Here is a 21,070-nt window from a genome sequence, read left to right as displayed (position 1 = left end):
TGAATAATTGAAGGAGGCAGCCGTTTCAGAATGCCAGCTACAGTTCTATTCGGAGAGAAAAGGACTGTATGTACAGGGTTTCCCACGTGAGCCACAATGCCGCGGTCTGAGACTGCGCTGCGGGTTGCTCCAATGCCTTGGTTAGAATACCTCGCAAGCGCATTCGGCCCTTTTGTACTATACCACCGAGTGCGGCTCTGCGGGGCCCCGGGCGGCAGTTGCGTGCAAGCGCACCCGAGCATGGAGTGAAGCGGGGGATCGCCGGCGCGGTCTTCGGGATCGCGTTGCCTGTTTCGGAAACCCCCCGTGTTACCTGCTACCCCGGGGGTACGTTCGCTGCTACTCGGCCTGTCCAGGGAACACCGGGTATGAGCTCGGACGGGCCGATTCGAGCAAAGAGCTGCGGTCTCAACTCGACTTCCTCCTGTCCATCTCGGTCGATTGGCGTCTTGGACCTTGCGGCATGAGCTGCGGCGTGAGCGGCGGCGCCTCGACGGTTCGCTTCTGCGGCTCCCTAGGGATCCGAGGTGCCAAAGATCGCTATATGAAGGCCTGGTGCTCCCCTTTGAGAAAAGGGGCCTCGATCTCGAGTGCGCCAGCTCCGGAAAGTGCCGCGGGTTTCTTGTGACGTCTCCTCTCACCTCATAAAAGAGGTACGCTGCGATCCCTAAACGTACCAGATCACATCACCAGGTGGGACCTGCCAACGCCTCGAGAAGATGTCTGGCCTTGGCCACGCCCTCCTCTGCCTCCTAGCAGGGTCTCTCCTGGGGGGCCCCGGGGTTTCTGCGCTTCCCGCCGCCGAGTGGCGGAAGCAGTCCATCTACCAGGTCGTCACCGACAGATTCGCCCGGACCGACCTCTCAACGACGGCGCCCTGCAACACGGCCGATCAGGCTTACTGTGGGGGCACGTGGAAAGGACTGATATCCAAGCTCGACTACATCCAAGGGATGGGGTTCACGGCCGTGTGGATCTCCCCGGTCGTGAAGCAGATCGATGGCAACTCTAAGGACGGGTGAGCTCACCAGCACCGTCGCGATTCGCCGATGATCTTGCTTACCTACGAAAACCCCAGGTCGTCCTACCACGGCTACTGGGCGCAGGACATTTGGGCGGTCAACCCGGCCTTCGGAACTGCCGACGACCTAGTGGAGCTGTCTAGAGAGCTGCACTCCAGGGGCATGGTGAGCGTGAATGTGCGATACTGCCCGGTCCCCCGGTAATTTGCTGATCCGCGTCTTTGTTCCAGTATCTCATGGTCGACATCGTCACGAACCACATGGCGTACATGGGTTGCGGTACATGCGTCGACTACAGCCAGTTTAACCCCTTCTCCTCGGTAAATATCTCGCTACCTCTCGATCTCGCATCATGCGACACGAGCAAGAGGGAGGGACGGCAGTCGGCTGATTAGCGGCATCCGCAGTCATCGTATTATCACCCGTATTGCTCCATCAACTACGACAATCAGACGTCTGTCGAAGTGTGCGTACGCCCGGCCAGACTCTACCCGCTCCCGCCCCAAGGGCGACTGCTGACACACACGGCTCTAGGTGTTGGCAAGGCAGCGACATTGTCAGGTATGCTGGGCCAGGATCTATGTGATTGTATCCCTCTTGTGGACCTCGAGGCTCACGTATCCCAGCTTACCGGATCTGCGCACCGAGGAGTGAGTGTTCCTTCCCCCAGGCATGGCCACGGAGCAATGTTTCCCCCTGACAGGTCATGATGATAGCGATAACGTGCGACGCATCTGGAACGATTGGGTGGCCCAGCTGGTCTCTAACTATTCCGTGTAAGTGAACCCCCGAGTAGACCTCCAGACTGGCTCTTCCCCGAGCACAACTCACACTCCCCGGCGTTTGCAGTGACGGCCTTCGAGTTGATAGCGCAAAACACGTCGAGACGTCCTTCTGGCCCGGTTTCTCAGACGCAGCGGGTGTCTATCTCCTGGGCGAAGTCTTCCACGGAGACCCCGCATACGTGGCTCCTTACCAGGACTATTTCGACGGAGTGCTCGACTATCCTAGGTGAGAAGGAGCAGCTCTTCCACGACTCGCCTTTATCCAATTTTCTGACTTTGCGCGGTGCAGTTACTATTGGGTACTCAGAGCATTCCAGTCCACCAGCGGGAGTATTAGCGAGCTTGTTTCTGGTCTCAACAATCTGCAGAATACTGCACGAGACCTCAGCCTGTACGGCTCTTTTCTGGAGAACCACGACGTGGAGAGATTCCCGTCTTTCACCAAGGATAAGGTTGGTGGATAGGTCCCTTCCCTTAAACTCCGCCCCTTCCGCCCTATGCTGACAATCCTCCCCCTCGGCTAGGCACTTGCAAAAAATGTGAGCACTCGTTACAGATTCAGAGGCGATTCGTTTTCGTCTCGGAGATAGGGGGCTTACTAACGTGAGCGGGACGCTTTGACGCGCAGGCGATCGCCTTTACGATGCTCAAAGACGGTAAGTAAACGGCCGCGTCATGCTTTATAAAGCCTTTTCCTTGTCCTATAACGTGGGGGGAGGCTGACCATTCGTGGCAGGCATCCCGATCATTTACCAAGGGCAGGAGCAGTACTACGCGGGCTCCGGAACCCCTTCGAACCGCGAGGCGCTCTGGACTTCCGGCTATTCGACGAGCTCGGAGTTCTACCAATGGATCACCAAACTCAATCAGATTCGGGCACGAGCCATAGCACAGGACAAGGACTATCTCTCCTACAAGAGCAAATCCATCTACTCGGATAGCCACACCATCGCCATGCGCAAGGGCAACGCCGGGTACCAGGTCGTGAGCATATTCACTAACGTTGGGGCATCATCCTCGGCGTCCGTCACTCTGGCTTCGTCTGCCACGGGCTTCGAGGCGAACCAGGCGCTCGTCGACGTCCTGAGCTGCACCGCCTATACCACAGACTCGAACGGCGGCCTCACCGTGACCCTGGCCGACGGGCTCCCGCGCGTGCTGTATCCCAAACCTCGTCTCGCCGGCAGCGACCTCTGCCAGGACTCGGATACCGGGGTCACCACGACCCCTGGAGCAACGCCGGTGCCGACAACCTCCGCAGGTAAGAGTGCCGCGTCGACTCTCGCCGCGGGGAGGTTGGACAAGAGGAGCCGGAGGCAGCGACTGAACATGATGATTTAGGCGGCCCCGCTTGCACCCTGTCTGCCGTCGACATCACCTTCAACGAACTGGTGACCACCGTGTGGGGGGAGACGGTCAAGGTGTAAGTTGATGCATTTTGGGAGGAGGAGCACTTGGCCCGCGCAGTCTTGTTTCTTTTTATATATCTTTCTCTCCTTTCAGAAAACCTAATTCGGAGCTGTGGTAGCGTCGGCAACGTTCCCGAACTCGGCAACTGGAACCCTGCCAGCGCAGTCACACTCGACGCGTCGCGATACACATCGAGCAATCCGCTGTGGTCTGTCGTCGTCCGGCTTGCCCCCGGGACAGCGATTGAGTACAAGTACATCAAGGTGAGCCAGTCCGGGACGGTGACTTGGGAGGCGGATCCAAATCGCACCTACAATGTCCCCTGCGCGACCGCAACTGTGAGCAGCACCTGGAGATGATGGGGTGACTGGGGTGACTGGGGTGACCTTTGGGATGTCCTTCTTAAAGGGGGCGGCTGGGATTAGGTTGTTGGAAAGGGGAGGAGCGAGGGAGAGAGATAGGAAAAGGGGGGGTTGGATAAAATGCGGTATCGAACACCTAGTGCGAAGAGACAGCGGGCAGCCGCTGCCGTAAATGTCAAGCATTGCATTTCTCAAGGGATGACGATCCCAGCTACCAATGTAACAACAACTACCCGTCTATAGAGACACCCATAAATACCATGATGGTGAAAAAAAATCTAAGATGGGAAATTGTTCTAACACTTGCCGCAGCCTGCGTCCCCAAGGACAGGAGGAAAAGACGGGGGAAAGGTAAGAGAGAGAAAACAGAGCGCAAAGAAGACCAGCTTCCTTTGGCCTGCAAAGTTCAAAGACCGAACGCATTTTTAGCCCTATTCCAGTACTCCAGCCGCTTGGGATTCTTGTCGCCCATGATGCATTCATTCATGTAGCTCTCCCAGGCGGCGTCGGTACCGGTCTTGAGAGCATCCCGTAGGCTAGGGCACTTGGTTTTCAGGTGCCAGGCCGCCGAGCCAAAGTTGGTCTCGTCGGGCGTAACCATGGCGAGGACCTCGTTGGGCGTCTTGCCGGCGACCTTGTCCGCACCAAAGAGGTCCGTGGCATAGGCAAGGACGTTCTGCAAGAAAGAAGTACGGATTAGCTTTTTCCGCGTGCACGAAAAAAAATATACATATATATATGTATATATATATAAAACAGCAGGCCAGAAATAGGGAACACGGGAAAGAAGAAGCTCACTTCGGGGCTCATCATGTTTGCGGTGCCCTGACCCGGATTGTTGCCGAGGTTGTGCTTGTATTTGAAGTCGGCGCTCTCGTAGCCCATCACGGCAAGGGTGGCGGCGCACTCGCCGTCGCTCAGGTCGGCGCACGCCTTGGAGACGTAGGGCGCCGCCTGCTCGGCGGTCCTGCACTCGTCCGGGAACTCGGCGCCCGCGCACGAGTCCGACGTCGGCAAGACAGTTTTGATGATAGCGACCATGTCGGCCTTGGGCCCGTCGCCCGTCGTTCCGGAATCCGTCGGGCCGGGGTCGGAAGCGCTGGCTACTTCCGTGGCGGATTGCCTCGCGGCCAAGGGGCAGGCACTGGCGAGGCTGCCGAAGAGGAGGAGGAGGAGGGGGCCCGACAGAGTCTGAGCACGCATGGCTACGATTTGTGTGTTGCTTGATGGCAGTGATTGACGCAGGGATAGAGCAAGTAGCCTGCAAGAGGTCTCGTCTCACTTGACGCCGGATCTCTCTATGCTTGTGGTGTGTGGTGGTGGTGGTGGTGGTGGTGGTGGTGGTGGTGACTGCGAGGAGTTGGAAAAAGCGCTGGATCAACCAGGACTAAAATATAAATCCGGCTTACACGGAAGGTACGTACGGCGAAGGCAGAAAGAAAGAGGACTCAGACAAAGGCACGAGAGGGCCAAAAAATAAAAAAAAATGAAAAGCTAAAGGATGCAGAGAAGAAAAACGTGAAGTTGTATCGCACTCAGAAAAGGTCTCGAGGCATGCCATACGGATATTATACGACACGCAGGCAACGGCGACGCGGTCATCCCTGAGGCCCCCCCTTCCCCTTTCTCCGAGGAAAGTTGCTGGATTCATCCAAGGCCTCCCTTCCTCAGTCTCAGTCTCACAGTCTCTCACCATAACTGCTTATCCAAAGCCGCCGACTGATCATCGATGTATTGTACGACGGTGCCAAGTGTCGGATTGGTCCCGGGCGGGGTGGAGCCGCGACAGACAGCCCACCATTGCCCCTGGCGTGTTTCGTGTTTCAGGGGGAGCCCCTACGTGATTGGTAGCCCTACGCCCCCGCGGCTGGGTGGACCTGCAGGATTGGCGGGCTCGACTGGCCGCCCAGGGGAGCGACCTGCGGCGGCCACGGCCACTCGAGCAGGCACACATATCATTATTATTCACGGGTGGATGGGAGGATTGTCGTGGCCCCATGTAGAGCTTGTTAGAAGCGCGGCTCTGAGGGACCAGAGGCTCAAGCCGGGCGGGCGACCAACCCTGCTCACCACCACCCACGCCCCGTCTTCATTCACCCGCTGCCTCTCCGTCCGGAAAACCCGGGGGTCATGCAGGCATAAATCCTACAGTCGAGAAAGGGAAACCCTTCCAGAGCTCCCCAGAAGCCGGCTAAGTGTGCGGAGTGCCGAGAGAGCCCAGAAGCTTGTCCGAACCTTGAGCACTACACTACAACACTACGTTCCTACTAGTACATATAGGCAAGGTGGCTACCTCACCCGGATCCGATGGCTAAAAGAGTAACGGCAATTTTTTTTTCACGGTGCCCGGGGTCCTGCACATCGCCGCCGTTGATATGTCGAGAATATACAAATCCGTAAATGGATCTAAATCCGCAACCGTTCGCTTATTCGCCTCCTCATTAAGCTCCTTTTTGTTTTCTTTTCTTCGCTCCGTCTCGCCTTTCTTCTCCTTCCTCTTCTGTTTGATCATAAGGATAAGATCACACGGCGTAGTTGTAGATCACAACCCGGATGGGTATACGCAGTACCTGGCTGCTAAGAACTCAAAATCCTTCGGAGGAAATGACTCGGTCGGCTAATCGAGCAGTGTGCTGGCGAGGAGAAGACTGTCGCTGCACTGAGGGAGGCCCCTTCAACCAGCTGGGAATCGGGGGTCATATTCCTCCCAGTACGCCGGGTCAACCCGCTGGTCACCCGGTCGAATACTTGGCGCCGCACTGAACCGGGCCAAGCTCGGCCGGTGCGTAGGAACGTAGACTGGCTCACGAGGAGGAGGAGGAGGAGGATAGTGATCGGGGCCGTGGCGGACCCTTCGCTCCTCGTACACGTATCGCGGATCTGGGTCGCGTCGGGCCGGCCGCCGAATGTAATACTCACCGTGTTCGTCAATGACATGCACGATTTCGTATGTCTCAACCGCCGCTCTTGGATGCATGCGCACATCCTCGCGGTACCGGTGATGATCGACTTCTGGAGCCGCCCTATCCCGGATGTGTTCATTGGGCGGATGAGCCGGCAAGGCGAAACGCTCTGCTTCGGCATGGCGCGGTAATGGTTCGACGAAGCTCGGTTCAGCTCGTCGAGGGCTGTACGCGTCCTCTTGCCTCTCCTCAACCGCCACCGGCCGGCCTCTATACAAGGGGCCAGCCTGTCCCTCATTAGCACTTCTAAATCTGCCAGCGGGTGGCGGAGATCTCGTCCCAACATCCCTGCGACCATATCGATCATGCGCCCTCGGACCTGGCCGAGGGTTTCGATCCTCTTCCGAACCACGGTAGTCCCTGTACAGTGCAGCATCCGGTGTCCCATATTGTGTTTGTGCCTGCGGCGACTGGATTCTTTCAAGGTATGAGTCTAGCGCTGCCGTGATGCTGGGCTTTCCCCTTTCGTTCGATGAAGGGGGCGGGTATCTGTCATCGGGTCGCCGCGACGCCCTTGTTTCCTGCTCAAGCCATCTCTGATCCTGAAGCCCAACATCCATCCCTGGTTTCTCGGGCCTTGTGGAGTTCAAGCCTGGTGGAGGGGTGCTGGCTCGGCCGGCAGGACGCACAGTGTGCCCATCTTCGTCTTTGGGCTTCTTTGTCTCTTCATCCTCCCGGTACGCCATCTCGGGCTCCCGGTCGCTAGAGAATGACCTGCCCTGTGATTCTCCGCGTTTCGACTTGCTACTCGTCCTCTTCCGATCGTCGAACCTGCTCGGCCCGAGATTATGTCCAGAGCTATGCGAAAATTGCCGACCAACACCACTGTGCGCTGACCGGTCGTCCTCTGGAGGAGCACTCGGCATTGTGCTGTGAGGTGACTTGCCGGAGGAACGGCGATCGGCGGGAGTGGTAGCTTTCATAGACCCTGGAATACTGGAACGACAGATGACGCCGCTGTCTGCCTGAGATCCATCGCAGGTATCCGGTGCATCGGTGGGAGTCTTCTTCAGAAGAACCTCCTTGTGCTGACGGGTTTGCGGAGAATAGGACTTTCCAGTGGCGGCGACATGCCGCGTTTCGAATGCGGCGGGGAATGCGGCCGAGATCAGGGCTTTCTGGGGCTCGTTAGCCGAGGAGATGATGCCTGGGAGAGCGGCAAGATCGGATACTAGGACCATGTCGGTCACCCAATTCAGGGTTCCGCCTCCCGCCTGTGACCTCTGCAGTGGCTCAATGTGCTTGGATTGGAAGTGGTTCGACAGCTGGGGTAGCGAGAATTCTTTCCGACCCTCCTCCGCCGAAGCTGCATTGCCGAGCCCTAGGCGGCAAGCCCGGCAAGCCAGGCCATTGACATTGCGGACCGGACGCATCTCTCTGTTGTTAGAGAGAGCATCGATAAACATGGATAGCGGCGGGGTTTCGTAGAATCGAGACTGGAATCTCTTCACCAAATGGTGGATGGTCGTGAACACCCTTATGTCCCCAGGGAGATCTCGGATATCGCCCAACGTTCGCCATACGTCGCGAGCATTGCGGGCAATGTCATCCACTTTGGTTTGATAGAGACTGGGGTAAGGCGAGGGCTGGTGCGAAGTGTACTGGGTTGCTGCGTTATGTGCTGGATACGGTTCATGCAGGTAACCGTACTGTCCGCCTTGAGTAGGTACGAAACCTGGAGAAACTGGCTCAGCAACCGGAGTAGTATACGTGATAGCCGGAGGCTGAAACGCCGAATAGGGCGCGGGCGGGGGTATATAAGGCGATGGTGCTGGCTCGTAGTCGGGCGGTGGTACAAATGGAGGAGGAGCCGTAGGTGGTGGCTGATAAGGAGGCGGCGGCGGCGGCGGTTGCGGGTAGTGAACGTTGTACGGTGGGGGAGTGTATCCGTAACCCATGGGAGGCGGATAAGGGGGGGGTGGTGCCATTGGGACGGCTGCCGATGGAGCGTAACCGTACTGGACCGGGGGAGGGACGCCTCCGTTGACGGCGAAGCCGCCTGGGGTGTGCCGGGTTGAGGCAGGTTTTGCTGACCGGGGTGCTGCGCAGAACGGCGGATGCTCTGGCCATTCGGCCCTCCAGTACACAACAATGCTCCCCAGACTGAGGGCACTGGTATGCTTTGCCGCATAGTGTTGTATGACGCCCTCAAAGCCGAATGCCTTGTAGTTCCCCTCGCATCCGTTACAATAGAACAGCTCTTTGCGTAGAGGCTCGGTGTGGGGTTTGAACTTCGTGTCAAAGATCCACTTCATGTTTTCCAGCGTCAATTTCTGCGTGAAAGGTCCATTGGGAGGGTCGGGAGTAGGTGTCTTCCCGGCAGCCTTCGCCTCCGCCACGTCCTTGGCGATGTCGGCGTAGAATCGCTCCCGGACATATAAGAGCGAGTCGACCGCAAACCTTGAGCAGTTCTCTCTGGTCACCTTCTTGCCCTTTCCCCATTTCTCGCGCAAGACTTCGTCTGCATAGCCGGCGATTTTCACACGCAGTGGAGCTTGCACGTCCTCCCACTCCTTGTCGACCCGGTCTCGAGCCTCCTTATCCGCCGCCAGCGTGGCCTGGAGCTTCGATTGTTCCCGGGTCTGCTGCCCGTCCTTGAGCCCGGCTACGCGCTCAGCCTCCAGGTTTTTTTCTGCTTCTGCTCGCTGAGCTAGCAATCGCGGTTTAAGACGCTCCCATGCGTCATCAGTCAAGTCGGCAACGATCTGAGTGGCGGCTTGAAATGAGGGGATGTGGCGGAGGACGTCGGCGGTTAGCGGCGGGGATAGAAGCAAACATCGTCGCTCGATCTCTGCCCTCCTGGCCGCCTTGAGCTCTGCAGCTTCCTCGGCGGTTCGTTCGTGGCGACCGTGCGCTGACGTCGAGGTAATGGCGGGATTGATCGATGACTTCAGGGAAGACCGGCTTGTGGTCTTTGATTCGTACCCCGGATACAGCAGCGAGCACATCCTCACGACACCTCCGGACAGTTCCCACTTCTCCCATTTCGTTGCCTCGTGCTGTAAGCTGGCGCCTCTTCCCGGGAGACCCTTGAGCCATTCGGCAACGGTTCCTTGGCCCATGTCTTTGACTTGCAGGAATTCCTTCAATAGGGCTTCGACGTCTGCCTTTGAAAACAGTTTTGTGAGCTGCATATCTCCCGGTGGCTGACTGGACTCGAGCGTAGTCGGCGACAAAACACTGCGCTCTTGCGTGAGGAAAACGAAGGGGAGCGCAGGGACAATCGCCGAGGGGATGGAGGGCGATATCTCCAGGTCAACCTCCTAGCATGCCATTAGATGACGATTGTCCTCACTCCTCCGTCATCGGACAGGTTCTTTACGCACCTTTTCCGAGCCTTTCAGGAGACAGGCTGCGCACGTGCGAATGCCAAAGGCCCAGATGGCGGCCACGCCGTCGGCACAGGGACCAGGACTGCGAGGGTTACGGGAAGCCGAGCCTTGAGCGGGAAGCTTGCCACAAACTTGGCACCTAGGGGAACATGCAAGCCGCCACATCTCAAGCTCGGTTTTTGACCGTAGGGGGGCCGGCAACTGTGGCCAGAACAGTCTTCGCGACGCTTGCCAGATGGCATTGGGCTCCAGACGGCCGAGTGCGCCTAACGATGCAGAGGGATGCGGCTCTTTTTTAAACGATGACGAGGGATCAAGGTAGAAGTTGAAGAGCTTGTTGACAGCAAGAAGATTGCCAAGCGTCTTGGGCGGGCAAAAGGTGAAGACATGGTGCCAGATCTCCGGGGGCAAGAGAGACCTGTCTCGGCTCAGGGGGCTGCTGGCTACGGGCCATAATCGGGAAGACTGCTCTGCGTGGACATCGGCCAGCTTTATCTTCTTCTCGACATGCTCCGAGCGGAAACCTGACGTCTTCCCACTGCCTGGACTCGCGTCGTCATCGGGCGACTTGCGCTTTCTTCCAAGCGCAGTCGGGCCGTCTGTTGCCCCATGTTCACCGATGGGCAAATGGCCCGCCGCATCCGGCTTGTCGACAGACATTGGCGCCGCCTCCGGGCTGCTGGCGGCGCAGTTGCTCCCAACCCCTATAGTACCGCCATCCCGTGGGCGGCCCCGAGGCTTGTTCTCAATCATCACGCCGGGAAGCGGCAAAGTGCTTGATACAAATAGAAAACAGAGGAAAGCGGCAAGAGAGCAGCGGCTTCAGCCTACTGAGCAGTGTAGCAGCTGCGCCAAGGGAAGGAAAAGATGGACAACACTTGTCGGTGGAGGAAAGAGCGAGAGTAAACGGCCCAGGATGGACCATTGCCCGATGGAGAAAGCTCCTATGCGCGTGTATAGTATAGGAGCCGAAATGGCACTCGACCTATGTCGAGCGCTCAGTGCCAATACAGGAAGAAAAAATGTCTGCAGAATGATTTGGACCGCCGGCGATGCAGTACCTCAACAGCGCCGCGGGACGATCAAGATCCACCAGGGATCCCGAGGGGTCCTTAGGGGTCCTTGACGCAAATTCGCCTGCAGCCACGAGGCGAGACGAGCAGCCCCAAGGAATTGAAATTGATCCCAAAAATAACGCCCTGAAAAAGCCCGTCAGGCATTCAGGCCGAATCGAGTAGGGTGAGGTTGCGGGGTGTCGACAACGAGGGCGCGTGAAGGGATGGGGACGCTCCCAGGAAGAGCGCACCTTGAAGGTCGCTTTCCAATGAAGTTCAAAATGGGAAACACAGCGGCTCTTTTGAGGCTGGTGGAGCATGCCAAGCGCCTCCGGATCGGGATGAGGCTCACACATTATGTAAGCAAGCAGAGGAAACCTCGGGGAAGAATAAGTTCGCGAGTCGTCACTGAAATGGTTCATGGTCCCGAGTAGGTACCGACATACATCACCTTGACGTGAACATGCCTGTTTCGCGAAACACGTTTGGCAAGAGAAAGCATTGTAAATGAATGTTTCTTAGATGCTAATGACTCTTGGGAGCAACTTCGCCTACAAACGACGTACATACAGATTAGGTTGAGGGGAAGAGGAAGCTCGAAGCAGAGATTGCCCTACCCGGCCTCGGGGCGAGACAGTATCGGAGTCAGTCGGCCCTCCCACGCGTCTAGCCATGGTCTCTCGTGTTATACAAAGCGTAGCCCGGCCCCCCGAGCCCGGAAGAGCCGACTTCTTCTAAAACATCCATGGAACCCAACGACCCAACACCAACAGCATACATCGCCACCCAGTCCATGCAGTCCGCACAACACGGGGCTGCAGGATAATCTTCTTTGAAACATACAGCACTCTCAAGGAGTCACAAGCCCGGTTTGCCGTTGCCAGAGTCTTGGAAGATCACGGGAGCCTACACGACCTCGCCAATGATCTTTGCCGCTTCCCGGTACGTCTGGAGCAGTTTCTCGCACTTTTCACGCTCCTTCTTCACCGTATCGTCTTCGTACAGAAGCTCCTCGAAGAGGCTCTCCTTGTACAATTCGCTGACGAGCCTGTTCTGGACGACATCCTTGCAGTGATTGACCAGGAGGTGCATAATGGCCTTGGGCACCTGATCCGCGATGCTCTCCCGGACGATGTTGAAGTAGGAGCTGATCAACGCCCGGATAAGCTCCGTCTCCATCGCCTCTCGCTCAGTCATGGCAGGCTCGCCATGGTTCGTCTGTTTGCGCGAACAGTTAGCATCCCATTCATTTCACTGTTCTTTCAATTCGGATATGGAGGGCGCTACGCAGTAATCGACTTACCAGATCGGTTCCTTTAGAGCCTCCTGCAAAATCGAGTGCGTCGTCAGCCCGGACGGACTGAACAGGAGATCGGAGAGCTTTCTCCTCCGGCCGCCTGATGCTTTGGCTGAATGTCGGCTCTACGGAGTTGCTCACGTGGCGGGACGTGCTTGCATTCGGTGGCGTGGCACCAGACGCGATGGCACCATCTTTGCCGAAAAAGTAGTTAAGGAATGAGTCCTTGGCGTTGCCGAGACCCTGCCCGTTGAACCGGGAAGGAGATGAAGACCGGCCACCATTGAGAGCAGCAGCGATGCCGCCGTGGGCTGTGTCGCGAACCGCCGGTGAGAGACTACGGGGGCCCTTGGCGGGCGCTTTCCGTACCGCTATGCTCTCCGTCTTCTCCGTTGCGGCGGTCTCTTCTTCTTCGTCGGCCGGGGTGTCCGTACCATTCGCACCCAGTTCCTTCATTCTCCTGCGCTCTCGCCGCTCACGCTCCTCTTGAATCAGGCGCTTCCTCTCCCGCTCCTGCCTACTGCTGACGACGTGGCTCATGGCGGCGGCAGCGCCGAGAAAGTTGGGATGATTGGTGTTGATATATGCCCGCTGGATTGCTATGAGCGACTCAACGTACCCAGACGCCGGGCCGAGCCGCTCTCGGAGTAGGTCCGAGACAACCTCGATGAGTTTAGCTTGCAATCTAGGGAACCGCGAGAGCTCGGTGGAGCCGCAAGTGTGGCAGATCTTGATGAGCTCCTCGTACACCAGCTCGACGCATCGTTGGCTTGGGACTTCCAAGAGCTTGATCTGCGGCTTCACCAGCAGATCGAACGCCATTTCGGGAACGAACAGACTCGGTCGCGGGCCTGTCGAGTTGCGAATCGCGGTCCGGATATCTTCCGCAGACAGGTTCGAAGTAGGGTCAATCGACTCCAGTGAACTTCCGAAAACAGAGTTGAAGATGTAATAGATGCGAGCACCACCACAAAGTTCCTTTGTCGAGATATCAGTGGAGGTGCCGTCAATGGATGATATGAAGGCAGTGGCAAAACGGGTCATGAGTTGCAAGATAAGCGAGCCACGATGCTCTTTCCCACTGAAATGCATGTCTCCGTAGCTGGCAAGCTCCTGTTGGGTTTGTCCCATGAGGGTGTTCAACCGAGCCTTGATATCCGGAAGACGGTCGCGAATGTGAGCCATTAATGTGGTGTTGAGTGTCTTGGCCAGGAATTGCGTGCCGCAGCGATTGGCAATGTTCCGATACGCCGGATGATGCTTGAAAAACTCGGCTTCGGACTTGAGGGCCTCATCCATGGGCTTGTTGCCCTGGATATCCTGCTGTGACCGGTTGACCACTCCAATCCAGCCCAGCTTCAGGGGATACACGCGCCCTGATAGGATGTCGAGCGCGTTTGTGCCGTGGTCCATCAAGTCCACCTTGGTAAGCACGCCGATCGTCCTCCGTCCCAGAGGATCGACATGCCGGGCGAGCTTCAGGGCCTCCGAGTTGACGATGTCGACATTCGCGGGCGAAACGGCTAGGATAATACTGTTAGGCTTCGCGATGTACTCGGAAATGAGATTGCGCGTCTGCTTCTCGATATCCGTCGGTTGATCTCCAATGGGAACCTACAGCGCACTGGTTAGACCGCCATGGACTGTCAAGTGCCAAACGACGCTAGTGAACTGACCTTCGTGAGACCCGGTAAGTCAACGAGGGTGAGGTTTAGAACATGTGGCGAGAAAATCTTGAGGTTGATGGGCTGACGATTAATGCCCTTGTTGTTCCCCGCAACTCTCGCAGTCTCGTTCTCAATCTCCCTCTTGACATCGCCAAAGTCGTTGAATCGCCGGTTGGGGATGTGGTGGAACTCAGCCCACTCATTTCGACCAGCCTGGGTAGGGTTCCGATAGCCGACATTGCCGTCGTCTTCAGCATCATCCTTGGGCACGTTGATGAGTTGCAAGATGAGGGGCCTCCGAGTAACGATGCCGCTGCCGCGCGGAAGAAAGTCTCGGCCAACGATGTTCTCGAGAACGGAGGACTTGCCCGCGGATTGGGACCCGACTACAACCTGCAGAGCAACAGGATCATGTGAGCAAAGCGCAAATCCATTAAACAAGGCGAAGCAATGGACGCAGCTGGGCATACAATTTGCGGAAGATCCAGGGAATCATTGCCGATGGTGTTGAAGACGAGGTCCTGCAGCTTGTTGACGGTCCCCAGTAGATCGTCGCCGAGCGCAGCCATGGCAGCGGTCGTGGCTTTCGCAAACGGCCTCGAGTGTTAGCGAAGGCGATGATCGAAGGCAGGGGCGAGGGATGCGCCAAGGGATCGGTTGGAGGGAGACTCTATAGGGATTCCGTCACAGGTAAGGCGGCGCAAGAAACAGAGGAGGACCGGCCGGGAGCGAGAAGGGGAAGCCGACGCCTGGTCCTGGCTTCGGACGAAGGAACTAACGACTGAACAAGATGCGTCCGTTTCGGCGGTTTCGAATGGAAAGCTCGACAAAACTTGAATCTCGCTGCGGATTAAACTGGGGCAGTTCGGGCCTTGGCTGTTCTGGGTTTGCGGTGGATGGAACCCCGGGAAAGGGTACAGACAAACCGTCTGCGCATAGATCAATTTGCAGCGCTCAATGCATAACGCGCCTCAAAGGCTGCCCCACACTAGAATTTGTCGCCTAAGGCTACACTAGGTCTTCCATACTTCGTGAAGTGGAATCAGAGCGAGAGGCTTCCAGACCCACAGACCCAGTCAATCCATCTAGTCCTGTCGAGCCAGAAGAGGGCATGGAACATCAGCTTCTGCGTCTAAAAGAGAATCAGTCATCGGGCCCTCTGCCTACCGCTCGATCAGCCCGAGAACGGTAGCCATATCCGTGCACATATACACCGTATCTCGCAAACTTCAGCATCGTCAGTCCCTTCGGAGCAATCTCCAAGTCAGGTGATACACTACGGTCTTTGCGTCGGAGAAAGCATTCTTAGACCAATAATTGCTCGACTTCCCAAGCCCACGAAAACTCTCCGTTCCGCGACGCTTCCACGAGAGTCTATCTAGCTGAGCCGCGATGAGCACATTTGGAAGTCCCGGTCCGTTGCCATCGACTAAGCCCGTTCCGTAGGTCTCTGCGTTCTAAAGGTGCATTCCATGACCATTATTGACAACTCTTTCTCCGCATTTGAAGGCCACAGAGGGGCAGTTTCCCGTTGGATCATGACGGCAAGTTCGGTACCCCTCTTCCAGGTGGCTCTCTACTTACCTCTGCTGGGAGTCCAGGGGAGTGCAAGCATGTCATGATGTCCTACCTGGATTGTATCAAAAAGGTCAAAGGGGTGAACGAAGAACAGTGTCGCCTGTTAGCCAAGTCGTACCTGGCCTGCCGGATGGATCGGTGGGTGACCCGGGGACCATGTCTCATTCCGTTGCAAACTCCGCACATACTGACTTGTGGCCTCAAGCAACCTCATGGCCAGGGACGATTTCAAGAACTTGGGATTTAAGGAAGAGAGCCAACAGCCTAAGCAGAGCGAGATCGGCGAAACAGGGGTTAAAGGCGAACTCAGGTGGTAGAGAGGTAGCCTACTTGTAATATTACCCAGGTACTGTACATACATATATGCATACCGTATAGCAACACTGCTCATCAATCCGTACGCTAATACGTGTACCAAGTAGCCCAGGCAGAATAAGGTACCCCACCGCATTTCCCCACCGCCTACCCCATGATATTACTGTACGGAGTACACTACTGCACACCACAGCACACCTCCTGCGAATAGGTACCTGTACTGTACCTTCCGAGGTGGAACCTCTGGTAGCCAACCTGGGGAGCCTGGAAAGCTGATCACCTTGGATTATGTTGCTGCTTCCGCAAACGCCTCTCATCAACAACTTGACGGGAACTCGCAGATCTCTCTTCTGTGTAATCCGTACATATCCTACCGTCGTCTCACCCCTGCCGACCCAAACAAGGCCTCAACTGGGTTGCTATCGAGTCTGTCCGGGATGTATTGGGCCCTTCGTCTGTCTCTCCGCCGTTCGCCAACCGGCCCGATAACGGCGGGACTTCGCCGTGGTTGTTGCCGCTCTCTATGGACGACTTCCCGTCTTTGGAGTTATTCGGAAACGCTTCCAAATCTCCGGATTGGAAGCCACACGCGAGTCATTTTCCAGGGGTTTACTGGCAAGCAGGTCCGGCATTCGCCCGCTTTCTCCTGTCAACGACGAGTCTTCTTTGCGTAGCTACGAGACAGCTGCTGACTCCGCATCAAGGCGACAGCAAATGCCCAAGACTCTCTTGCTTGGGGCACTCGTATTGTGGGAGGCGTAACTCCGGGGCGTACTGGAGAGCATCTTGGCCTCCCTGTGCTTCCCTCAGTCCGATCGGTTTGCGATGCCCTTTGTTTCTCGTCGGATCCGGCCCGGGGCTGATATCACGGACCACAGGCGGTGGAACAGCTCAAGCCGGACGCCACGGCCATCTACGTGGCGGCTCACCAAGCCGCAGCTGCGATCGAGGAGGCTGTAGAAGCCGAGGTTCCGCTCATCGTGGCCGTCGCCGAGCACATTCCCCTCCATGATATGCTTCGAGTAAGCACGGTCGCTGTGGCCGATCACAGGCCGTCTGGCAAAGCCCGCTCTGACACCGTTTTAAGATCCATTCTATGCTGAAGTCGCAATCCAAGTCCCGCCTCGTCGGTCCCAACTCGCCCGGCATCATCTCCGCTGTTGGAAAGTGTCGGATAGGTCCGCCGCACCGAGGCAATAAAATGCCCTGACCCGGTACTGACCCTCTCTCTCAGGCTTTCAGCCGCTGTCTTGTTTTACCCCTGGCAGGATCGGTATCGTCGCAAAGTCCGGCACCTTGAGCTATGAAGCCGTGGCTTCGACGACGCGGGCGGGCCTTGGGCAGAGCTTGTGCATAGGTGTAGGTGGTGATATTGTCCCGGGGACCGATTTGCGAGAGGCCTTGACTGTGCTCGAGCACGACCCGGATACGGATGGTATCGCACTCATCGGTGAGATTGGGGGCTTCGGAGAATTAGAGGCTGCGGATTGGTCCGTTCCACCCGCTGCCTGTCGGGGAGTAGGTGCACTTCTGACTGACCACGTTACAGGATACGTGAATACCGCAATCGGGCGGAGTCGCCAAAGTGAGCCAAATCTTCCCTGGTTTCCAGGGGAACTTGTTGGGACTAACTCTTTCTTCGGGCCTGTGGTTGCCCTGGTTGCTGGTGTTACCGAGGCAGCCGGCCGCATCATGGGCTATGCCGGAGCCTTCACTATCCCCGGGGAACCGGACGCGAAGGCGAAAATAGCGGCGCTTGAGGCTGCGGGGGCGACTGTGGTCGACCATCCAGCCAAGATTGGAGGTGCTTTGAAGGCAAGACTGGATCCTAGGGCCCCAGTTCCTGAGCCCGCGTCCAGGGGCGGTGGCTTTAGTAGTTGTGTTCCCGGCGGAGGCCAGCATCGTCGGTACCATACAGCTACAACAGCCACTCGCAGACCCCGGCGCAGGATGCAAGGCTCTCTGAGCTTGAACCGACAACAGCACAGGCATCTTTATGTCTCCGAGGACAAATGTATGAACCTGCTCCGAGAGACCGGAAAGATCAACTGCGGGGCCTACTCGGGCTCTGGTCCTCGTAAACTGTTGGCCATTGGCATTGATCGCTCGACGCGATCTCCGTGTATACTTGCCTCGCCAGACGCCGAGGATAGCAGTCCGGACGGCGCTATCAGGCGTTATGCCTTCGGACACATAGCCGATCTCGACAAACTTGTCATCGGCAGGATAGCAAGCCATTTGCAGTTGAGCCAGAAGGACAGCGTCGTGGAATCTCTCCGACATCTTGTCAAGAGCTTAGCAGCCCTCTTCTTTGAGAAGGAAGCCTTCTATATGTCCACGAACATCGTGGAGCGCTTGGGTGAGGTCAAAGTTGTTGGTGCGCGCTTCGGCTTTGATGACGCTGCTTACCGCAGTAGCGGCCGTCAGGCCGATTTGCAGAAACTTCGGGACATAGCCGAAGAAGACCCATCAGAGATCGAAGCTGAGAAGCACGGCATCGTCTATATCAAGCTCCAGGGAGCTGGGGCAGTCGGCACCCTGGTCAACGGTGCGGGATTAGCCATGAACACAGTCGATGCACTCTCGGGGCATGCGGCCAACTTCCTTGACACGGGAGGCAAGGCTACTTCTGAGACGGTCAAGAAGAGCTTTGAAATCATCCTGCGGGACCCGAGAGTCCGAGTCATATTTGTTAATATCTTTGGCGGGTTGACCCGCGGGGATATGATCGCCACGGGTATCATTATGGCGTTCAGGGAGCTGTCGCCCAATGTCCCTGTTGTTGTACGCATCAGAGGAACCAACGAGGAGGAAGGACAAAGGCTTATCGCGGAGAGTGGTTTGCCGCTTTACGCGTTCGATGACTTTGAGGAGGCGGCGGCAAAGGCTATAGAGCTCTCGACAAGCACACAGACGCGACATGGGTGACGGCCCTCCAAGCCCGGTTGGCACTCGTGATTCCCGATCAGAGAGGGGCACAATATCCATGTTCTCATCGCACACAAGTTGGTGCTCGGTATTCTCTACCATTATTATTGTTTTCCACTTCTCTCCGGGTCGCCATGAGATGGCAACTCCTGGCATCCAAGGCTCAATACATACAATATTGCAAATGGCCAGGATCGGGCGTATGAACCCGCATCGGTCTTACACCCGTTTAACCACAACCATCCCGCGCAAATAGGCCTGTACTCCAGATGTTTGCGGCGAGTCCAGCCTTCCCCCAGCCGTTCTGGTGACTTGTTTTGCCTCGCCCTTTTGGTCATTATCCAGCCCTAACAGCGCCAACTGCTGCAGTTTCCAGCTTCTCAGGAGCCATACTGTTGAGACTGTTAGCAAGACGACGGCTGGAGAATCAATGAGAGGGGGAACTTGCAGGAGATAAAGGAAGCGGTATACATGGATCCGGTAAAAACCTGGACATTCAGATATGCATCCATGCCGGAGGTCTTGAGACTCAAGCCAATCACTTCGGCACTGTTATCCAGCATTAGCTACCGGCGGCGGGAGAAAAAAAGGGGGAGGTGCTCCAGTGACGCACAAGGTTGCGGGCAGAACCAAAACAAGCCAGTAGATGGACAAAGCTGCAGTACCTGGTCAGTCATGTCGGCGGCGTTGCAGTTAGATATTGGAGTTCCATACCGGAGGGTAACAATTGCAGGCCAACCACTTCGGCCCCGACGGGGGCAACACAGGGCCAGATGATGCCGGCAAAGGCGCCAGAGAGCACGTAGATGATGAGACCGGCGAAGTGACTCCCAGCAAAGATCCACAGGAAGAAGGCGGCTAGACCGGCGATCAGAGTACCAATGCCAGCGACATTGATTCTACCGAGCCGGTCACTAGCCAAGCCTATAAGGGGTCTCCCGACACCTTGGGACACTAAATATCGAAGCCGAGACAAAAGAAGTCAGTATGGAGCACGATACGGAGTAGGGGAAAAGGAGGCCGCTGGTTGTATTCCACAAAGCATGAGGAGGGACATACGGTTAAATAACGCAGCTGCGAGTGAACCTTGGCTCGCCGTAAAGCCCACTGACTGGGCGTAATCCGTAATGGAGAAAACAACGATGACGTATCCCAGGAGACTGAAGAGACCCCAGCTGATAAACAGACAGAACTCGAAGCGTTTGAAGAGGGCCCTGTCAAAGGGCGTGTGAATGGCACCGACCGCCTTGTTCCGGTCACGCAGGGTCAAGCTGCAGGCTCCGTTCACAACAAAGGCCAAGATGGCCAGGATCCTGAATGCCCAGGCCAGGCCGAGGTTGGAGATCATGGCGTTGGTGGCCAGCGCGTACGTGAGCCCGCCAAAGCCGGAGCCGCTGGTGGCTACCGAGTTGGCAAACGAACGCCGTTTAGTGAACCACTGCGGGACGACGCCAACCGTGGCGGTGAAGCTGAAACCCAGCCCTAAACCGAAGCACACGCCCTGGCTCAGGACAAGGTGCCATAGGTGGGTGGAAAATGAAGCTCCAATAAAAGACGCACTGGAGCGATCTGCCGGTCAGCTTTTTTTTAATGCCACCAAAAGGGGGTGGGAAGAGGATAAGGAGGCAGGAAACCGAGCACATACGCCTCAAACACGACACCTATTCGGAGAGTGGAGGCTGTTCCGATCCGGCCAATGCACCAAGTCACTATGGGTGACACCAGCAAAGCTGCCCGAATACCTCTCAGCAACAAGTCCTTTCTGAATAAGAGGCCCCGGGAGAAGGGGAAAAGAAGGAGAAAAGGGGGGGGACGAACCGATGGATATGGACAGCCCGCCTACAAAGGCAAACCCAAGAGCGGAGGCACCCTCAATGGAGCCCGACCGCAGATAATAAGCGAGAAAGACAGCATATGACGAGTTGAGCCCCCAGGTATGAGCGTTGACTAAGAGGACGGAGAGGACGACAACCCTGTCCATCATGATCAGCACAGGCACAGCAGGAAGGCGGGCGTGTGTGGTCGTCATCTGCGTGTGCATGTACATGTCCATGTACAAGCACGGAGTGCCGCTCCATGTGGTATCTAGGGTGTACTAACCAGCCATAACCTCCTTCCTTGAACTCGGCCTTTCCGGGTGACTCTGTCTCTCCTGGGCTCTCATCCGATCCGGCACTTGTCTCCTCGGCTAAGGGGGCGGCACTGTGCTCTTTGGTGTTCGTGAAGACGGTCGATGCCGGTTCAGGGGCCGAACCTGAGATGGCCCGCTCATCGGCCGTTGCCGGATGCGTACCCATAGGAGGAGGTGCCCTGCTCGTTCCGTTATGTGACTATAGGGAGGGACCGGCGGTGCTAC

At 56.8% G+C, this 21,070-nt stretch overlaps 7 protein-coding genes across 7 annotated transcripts; 3 read left to right on the top strand and 4 right to left on the bottom strand.

Moving 5' to 3' along the window:
* Window positions 1–719: 719 nt before the first annotated feature.
* MYCTH_77082 (glycoside hydrolase family 13 protein) lies at window positions 720–3,576 on the top strand (the record flags this gene model as incomplete). The annotated part of the gene is made up of 14 exons (XM_003659392.1): window positions 720–1,018; window positions 1,079–1,187; window positions 1,253–1,342; window positions 1,430–1,488; window positions 1,557–1,583; window positions 1,649–1,672; window positions 1,739–1,798; window positions 1,872–2,033; window positions 2,097–2,259; window positions 2,332–2,346; window positions 2,436–2,463; window positions 2,544–3,074; window positions 3,149–3,230; window positions 3,336–3,576. 14 exons carry the CDS (start codon window positions 720–722, stop codon window positions 3,574–3,576), a joined length of 1,890 nt encoding a protein of 629 aa, XP_003659440.1.
* A 154-nt stretch (window positions 3,577–3,730) lies between these two features.
* MYCTH_2296486 (uncharacterized protein) lies at window positions 3,731–4,883 on the bottom strand. Its single transcript, XM_003659391.1, has 2 exons — window positions 4,378–4,883; window positions 3,731–4,255 (listed from the first exon to the last, which is right to left on the bottom strand). The coding sequence occupies exons 1-2, from the start codon at window positions 4,780–4,782 to the stop codon at window positions 3,986–3,988; spliced, it is 675 nt and encodes a 224-aa protein (XP_003659439.1). The 5' UTR covers window positions 4,783–4,883; the 3' UTR covers window positions 3,731–3,985.
* A 1,370-nt stretch (window positions 4,884–6,253) lies between these two features.
* Window positions 6,254–10,534, bottom strand: MYCTH_43688 (uncharacterized protein; the record flags this gene model as incomplete). Its single annotated transcript, XM_003659390.1, has 3 exons — window positions 6,254–7,570; window positions 7,613–9,805; window positions 9,869–10,534. The coding sequence occupies 3 exons, from the start codon at window positions 10,532–10,534 to the stop codon at window positions 6,254–6,256; spliced, it is 4,176 nt and encodes a 1,391-aa protein (XP_003659438.1).
* A 1,266-nt stretch (window positions 10,535–11,800) lies between these two features.
* MYCTH_2296480 (uncharacterized protein) lies at window positions 11,801–14,564 on the bottom strand. The gene is made up of 4 exons (XM_003659389.1): window positions 14,364–14,564; window positions 13,903–14,286; window positions 12,233–13,840; window positions 11,801–12,147 (listed from the first exon to the last, which is right to left on the bottom strand). The coding sequence occupies exons 1-4, from the start codon at window positions 14,460–14,462 to the stop codon at window positions 11,836–11,838; spliced, it is 2,403 nt and encodes an 800-aa protein (XP_003659437.1). The 5' UTR covers window positions 14,463–14,564; the 3' UTR covers window positions 11,801–11,835.
* A 621-nt stretch (window positions 14,565–15,185) lies between these two features.
* On the top strand, window positions 15,186–15,889 carry MYCTH_2296478 (uncharacterized protein). Its single transcript, XM_003659388.1, has 4 exons — window positions 15,186–15,335; window positions 15,403–15,437; window positions 15,495–15,609; window positions 15,677–15,889. Exons 1-4 carry the CDS (start codon window positions 15,286–15,288, stop codon window positions 15,786–15,788), a joined length of 312 nt encoding a protein of 103 aa, XP_003659436.1. The 5' UTR covers window positions 15,186–15,285; the 3' UTR covers window positions 15,789–15,889.
* Window positions 15,890–16,865: 976 nt separating this feature from the next.
* MYCTH_2296474 (uncharacterized protein) lies at window positions 16,866–18,916 on the top strand. The gene has a single exon (XM_003659387.1). The coding sequence runs from the start codon at window positions 17,479–17,481 to the stop codon at window positions 18,712–18,714; it is 1,236 nt and encodes a 411-aa protein (XP_003659435.1). The 5' UTR covers window positions 16,866–17,478; the 3' UTR covers window positions 18,715–18,916.
* Window positions 18,824–20,820, bottom strand: MYCTH_2296472 (uncharacterized protein). Its single transcript, XM_003659386.1, has 7 exons — window positions 20,533–20,820; window positions 20,360–20,444; window positions 19,774–20,273; window positions 19,429–19,668; window positions 19,328–19,370; window positions 19,163–19,263; window positions 18,824–19,106 (listed from the first exon to the last, which is right to left on the bottom strand). The coding sequence occupies exons 1-7, from the start codon at window positions 20,759–20,761 to the stop codon at window positions 18,934–18,936; spliced, it is 1,371 nt and encodes a 456-aa protein (XP_003659434.1). The 5' UTR covers window positions 20,762–20,820; the 3' UTR covers window positions 18,824–18,933.
* Window positions 20,821–21,070: the final 250 nt, after the last annotated feature.

Source organism: Thermothelomyces thermophilus, chromosome 1, assembly GCF_000226095.1.
Source record: "Thermothelomyces thermophilus ATCC 42464 chromosome 1, complete sequence".
Taxonomy (NCBI): domain Eukaryota; kingdom Fungi; phylum Ascomycota; class Sordariomycetes; order Sordariales; family Chaetomiaceae; genus Thermothelomyces; species Thermothelomyces thermophilus.
This window is presented reverse-complemented; position numbering and strand designations above follow the sequence as displayed.